This window comes from Harmonia axyridis, chromosome 6, assembly GCF_914767665.1.
Source record: "Harmonia axyridis chromosome 6, icHarAxyr1.1, whole genome shotgun sequence".
In the NCBI taxonomy this organism is placed as follows: domain Eukaryota; kingdom Metazoa; phylum Arthropoda; class Insecta; order Coleoptera; family Coccinellidae; genus Harmonia; species Harmonia axyridis.
This window is the reverse complement of record NC_059506.1, coordinates 30,571,604-30,578,138: the sequence shown is the minus strand read 5'-3', so window position 1 is coordinate 30,578,138 and position 6,535 is coordinate 30,571,604. Positions and strand designations below refer to the sequence as shown.

The following is a 6,535-nucleotide window of genomic DNA, read 5'->3' as shown; positions in this document are numbered from 1 at the left end:
TTATATTCAACATTTATTTTTTTCATAAAATCTTAATCAGATTCAATATTTCAACATGAATATCCTGAGTAAAATTAAAGTTGTATCACTATTTTATGCCTAACTAAAATAAACCTATGATTTCAATAAAATATATAACTTCAATGAAAAAAAAATACTAACACAAAAAATAAATCTCTTATTGTAACACAATTAACACTTCACAACTAAAATACCTGTTTGATTTGTACATCACTCGTTTCTACATTATCTCATAAACCTATAAATTAGCACATTAACATTCTCTATAAGTAACTTTTATTTTCAATGGGTTATGCATTTTTATGGATGATTTTCTCTTCATTGTTTCAGCAGAAAAAGAGCTATGAAAGAAGTGAATGCTACTGCTAAGTTTACTTGTATCGAATTGCCTGAGTTACATCCATCTGTATCACAATATTCACAAAAATCTACTTGTATATATGAATTAGATTCTGAGGGGCATTTTCCAACAGATTGGCCAGCTGGTATGGTAACACAGTCCCTGATGGTCAAGGTTTTTTGGTCGTTGGCTGCAATGAGAAAATATCCAATGAAAAATTCGAAAAAATCACTCTAGATGTCTTATACAGGCTGTTTATAAATTATAAGTACAATCGAAAATGCAAGATTTCTTGGCCAATTTCAAGAAAAAATCCTTAGGCCGGCAGAAGCTTAGTTTTCAAGATACAGAGTGTTTCTTGTAGTTCTACTTCTTTTGTGATGATTTTACGAGCTCATCGAATCTTTATATATCATTCTACATCCCTAGACGTATTTTACCCACGGACTCAACCACAAGCAAACTTTATCGTTTCAGACCATTCTTGATCCTAAATTGAGAAAATGCAGTGAAGAATTGAAATGAAACGTTGCTCGCACAGTAGATAAAATTTTCTATCAGAGCAAAATTTTTACGTATGCGTTATATATCTGTTATGAGTAACAGATATATAACCTTGCCAAATAAATATAGGGTATAAACAACTCTTAGTACACAAATATAAAAGAAAAGATGTACATAAATAAAACATAATTCCTAATTTTTATTCATAACAGAGATATGTGGTAATAAAGTTCAGAGACAAAATGAAGATATATTTATAATAAAATGGATTAATGAGTCTGGTAAAACGCCAAGTTTATTAGAAACATTACGAAATCAAACGGAGACACTAGACCAATAAATCCATCAAAATGTAAATATTTCTGTAGATTAAATGCTTTGAAATTGATGACCACCACTTTCAACAGCTTAAGAGTTGTTCAATAATCAGAGTTAGAAATTTTTGGTCTTTCTGCCGAGGTGTAGTTGGGTTTTCCATAAACGTTTTGTCTACAACTGGTGTAGGCATCGTCAGATGCCTTTTATTAAATTGTTAAAATTTAGAAAACAATTGGTCTAGTAAAGTATGGTAAATCATAAGCCCAGACTTTACTTACAAGTTGATACTTTCTTCATGCATACAGCTTTCTTGTCCCCAAACGAGTTGAAGCTACAAGTTTTGATGTAGGGAACTGTTGGTCTACTTTGGTATTGGTTGTTTTGATACCCTTGGTTGTACCCTTGGTTATTATACCCTTGGTTGTAGTTATTTCTACCCTGGTAATTTTGCTGGGGGTAGTTTTGATTGTAACTACCACTCTGGTAATTTCCTCCAGTTTGAAAGTTCTGTTGGTTATAGAATCTGTCGAATTTTGTTGTGTTAAAATGATCGTGGCATCTGATGTCAAGGTCAGATGAGCAAGACCAGCACATCAAGGCGTCTGAAAAAAAATTCAATTGTTTTGAAGGGATTCAAATGGCGGAGAGTTAAACTATAAGCATCCATCTGTCATCATCAAAAGAATGAATTGAAAATATTTTGGTGTCTTCTAAGAAGGTAGAGCACACCTATATGATGCCAAAGTTTTTTTGGAGTTCTTAATCAATGTCACCTATTCAAATCCTCAAAAGATTAATGACAGTTCTTGAATGAGTTCATTTCCAATATCTATATAGGTATGAACATGAATATCAGAAATTCATTATTTTATGAATAGTAGTACCTATAATAGTCAAAGAGTTATATTCAATACGTGATTTCATCTGAACCATTCCAAAGTCCTACCAGATATTATTCAAGGTCTTTTTCTTATGTTTGTTGATTTGACTAAATCATAGTGGGAGTGTTTATTACCATCGATGGTTATTTACATAACAAATGCTACCTATCGAGTATAAGAATAGTTCTACCTTGTAATATAGGTACGAGTAGTAGAGAAGAATGTATTCGAATATTTGAAGCATTTTAAATCTTCATACTTTCGATTCACAATAATATTTAAACCATAAAACTAATTATTTGCATCAATATGTTATGGAGCTCCAATGCAGAAATCTCATTTCAACCTTGTTGAATTATTTCTATTTAATGCATATAATAACGTTTGTTGACAAATCATGGGAAGTGGGTCATTAAAAATGGAAACTTCTCAAGCAAGATTTCAGCTTGAAATGTTGAGAAGAATACATAAGGAAGGAGAAGCGTGGTACTGAAGGTTAAAGAACAGTTATAGGTACCTTTTCTTGTTTACTATTACGTTAGGAAATCTTATAGGTAGGTAATTACGTTTAAAAGACTGTGCTTGAAGGTGTTACTGAGTGATTTTCAACAGATTATAAAGATTAAGAGGAAATAACACCACGTGACAGTTCAGTTCAAAACGAAATTATAGATTTTTCCTCTAACAACTACCGATTTTTATGGGGATCTCACATAATTTCTTTAAACAATGATTTACATTACAGAATAACAATATTTTTAATTTACGAATAAAAAAAAAGTTTTCGTTTTTCCCAAAAAAATTCATGATACGTTCAATGTCCAAAACATTGATATATTTTTAAAATATTCGTGAAATAAACATACAAAAATCATTTCAATAGAGGTAAAATAATAATTTTGTGAAAAAATAATCAAATATCATACAGAGCTGTCCTCTAACTTATGTAAATGTTACGTAAATAAAAAGAATTGATAAAGTAAATGTATAAATTCGGATACCGTACAATGTTTGGTTATCGCAGGAGCGCCAGAGGGGAAATGAATGGGCACCTAATGTTTGACTGGCTTGGCGGAAAGCCACGTCGTGGTAATCCCTCTCGTTGGACAGAACTAGATTATGATTTGATTGATGATCATTTTTGAAGTAGTCTTCAATGCGTTGTTGAAGCGTGTAATGTTCCATCTTTAGTAATGACGTATTTTCTACTTGTCAAATGTCAAAATTTGGCAACTTCAACTGTAATTGCTGCCCAGATAGCGGGCTATTCAAAATGAAAATTTTTATTGGAAAATCCTTCAGTTGTTAGAGCAAAATTATCTAGATTCTAGAGAAATGCCTGGATATGCATTTGGTTCTTCTGAATATTAAATGGTTACATAAAAAGCCATCTTGCAGAAGTACCTGAAGCTACATATATCCATTTCTGTGATATCTATATGGCTTCCGAGTCTACCAATCAGTTTTGAGGTGGAAACAATTTTTTTGGTCTCCTATTCTAAAATTTCCGAAATGAGTTTCAGAACATCCTAAACAACTTTGGTTTGGTGTATGTCTGTCTGTGTATCCGCACATCTTTGTAACAGCTTTAACCTCTACAATTCTTATCCGAAATCTTATCATGATGTGTGCTACAACAATTCGCAAAGTTGTTTTTCTAGGTCTTCAATTTTTCAGTTCATAAAAAAAATGAAAAAGGTGAAAATTGGTGACAAAGAACATAAACATAAAATATCAGTAGAAGATGAATTTAGAAAAACATTGACGCTGAATTCATAGCTATTTCCAGAAAAAGGTTTTTTGCGCGAATATGTTTCTATATTTTATGAATATCTACCAATTTTGATGCTACATGTCAAAGTGAAGTTTCAATAATTCATAGATTCATTTATAACCTAGGCACAGAACGAAATTTTTAGAAAAATCTCATTTTTTATGATAAATATGCTATGAAGTGGTATTCTGCGTATAAAATTTCTCAATAAGTTACATATATGAGACAAAGTCATAAGAAAGGTACGATCACATTATTTTTTACAATTCTTATTTGAAGAAGCGATTTCTTATGAGAGTTTCAAGTTTCAATCTGTATGAAATATTTTCCCAAATCAAACCTTTGTATGCATCATATAGTACTGCTTGGGTTAATATCGATAATCGTCTCTTTAAGTATATTGTTATCTATGTACTCTCAAAGAGAAATTTAATTTGAAGATCTATGATTCGAACAGAGAACTTTCTCTTAATAACTCTTTTTTTTCAAACTGTGGACGGCTTTCACATAAATTGGTTTAAACAATCCAAAACGGAAAATGGAAAGATTTCTCATGTTGACACTCACCAATCTGGCCAATACCAAGAACGAAAAGCACGAAACATCCTGATATTCTCTCCATAATAACAATGCGTATATCACAAACCCGAAAACTGCGGGATTCAAAACAAACACCAAGCGCACACCGTCTAAGTACCACAAGAAGCAAGACTCAAATATTCAAATGCAAACACACTTAGCAAGTTATTGCGTTTTGGTCTCCCCGTAATGCCCCACTCTGAACCTTTCATGGCTTGCTCGCCGTTGGAAAATATAGGTTGAATTCAGTTTTTACGCGATAGGCCATCTCTTTTTTCGCCTATTGAGGTTACTTTTTGTTGAAAATTCGATATTTCTGCATGAGTTCTCAAAGCCAGGATAATATATTATTCTCAATTCGCGTCCCGTAAAAAATATGTCAATGAAATTCAAAAACGACCCTGGTTGAATTTTAATCCTATCGAAGATTCAACTGATGGAACACCATTGAATAGGTATTTTGTTTAATACCCAGAGATTGAAATATATGAAAACATTAACAATAATGAAGATATCAAATCTAATACCATCAACTGAAAAAGAAATTTTTTCTTTTTTGTCATAAGTGTCATTCATGTGGCTCTTGCATTTTTGTGGCACACAAATGGCACTTATGACAACAAGCTAAATGATTTTGAGTTCGTTCAGTCCGAATGAATTTTCAGAATTAATCCGGAATAATTTGAGATGAAGATTATTGTAACAATTTGAAAAATCATTTTCCTTATTGTCATAAGTGTCAATTATGTGGCTCTTGCATTTTTGTGGCACATGAATGGCACTTATGACAACAAGCAAAATGATTTTGAGTTTGTTCCGAATATATTTTCAAAATTAATCCGGAATAATTTGAGATGCAGATTATTGTAACATTTCGAGAAATCATTTTCCTTTTTGTCATAAGTGCCATTGATGTAGTTCCTAAATTTATCTAGAATATAAATGGTACTTTTACAGCAAAGCAGATGATTTTTCGAAATATTTTATTAAAAAGATGCTGAATACAATAACCTTATTTCAATTTCCTATTTTTATTCGAATTTCGGAATGAACGAACTCAGATTAAAAGTTAGCTAAAAATTAATTATACAATTTTTCATAAAAGTTGAGGTAATATGGAAGAAATAATAAACTATAAGGATATGATCTGAATAAATTCGATCAACAATAATATTTGCGAGAAAATATTGAATTCCATAACTTCGGTCATATAAAAATTGTAATGTTGATAGCAAACATCCAAAGAAAATAAGGAACAACCTTGATGATATGAAAACAAATTTTCCTCATCATTTCATGTGTAGTCTGTGACTCATCTAATAATAATTAATAAATAAGACGTAAACAGGTTAATAATGATTAAATGACTAGACACGATATACAGGAGTACTGCCAAATTGCCATTCTTGGATCATCGTTAAATTGAAATAAAAATCATATGGAACCAAAATACAACAATTTTTACCATGAAATATTACAACAAGCATTTTCGAATGATGTGAACCCATATCAATTAACATATTTATGAAATTTCTGAAATAGTGGATAAGTAAGATGGCATAATTACTTGAATTCCTCAAAAATGTGAAACAACGATATCATATTACCTACGTTATGGATCACTTATTATGAACAATCGCAAGAAGCAGTATATTACGTAAGCACATAACGTTTAAACTTCACCTTGAAAATACACCTTAAATTGAGATATAATAGAATATGACATTGTGTTACATTAATGAAAAAATCCGGGATACTGGAAGTACAAAATTGGTGTCTTTTATTTTCATTGTTCTCCAATAATTACAGTAAACGAATAATATATTATTTCTGTAGGTGGTCGATTTTTATTATATTTTTTTCTCATTTTCTATGAAGAAGTTGATATTGATCGGTTTCATGATTCAGTTCAAGGTTACAATATTTTTATGGCTCATTGAGTAAATATAGGTCACTGATCGTGTCAACTTACTCACATATTTTCGACAAAATCATCAACGTATTCAAGTCATTTTCATTAAGGAATTAGGGCTACATAAATGGCACTTATGACAAAAAAGAGAATTATTTTTCAAATAATTTTCATTTCAAATTATTTCGGCTTAATTATGAAAATTT

General features: G+C 30.9%; 1 protein-coding gene across 1 annotated transcript; it reads right to left on the bottom strand.

The window, feature by feature from the left end:
* Positions 1-4,574, bottom strand: LOC123681724. Its single transcript, XM_045619977.1, has 3 exons — positions 4,406-4,574; positions 1,462-1,785; positions 1-551 (listed from the first exon to the last, which is right to left on the bottom strand). The coding sequence occupies exons 1-3, from the start codon at positions 4,458-4,460 to the stop codon at positions 340-342; spliced, it is 591 nt and encodes a 196-aa protein (XP_045475933.1). The 5' UTR covers positions 4,461-4,574; the 3' UTR covers positions 1-339.
* Between the last annotated feature and the right edge of the window lie 1,961 nt (positions 4,575-6,535).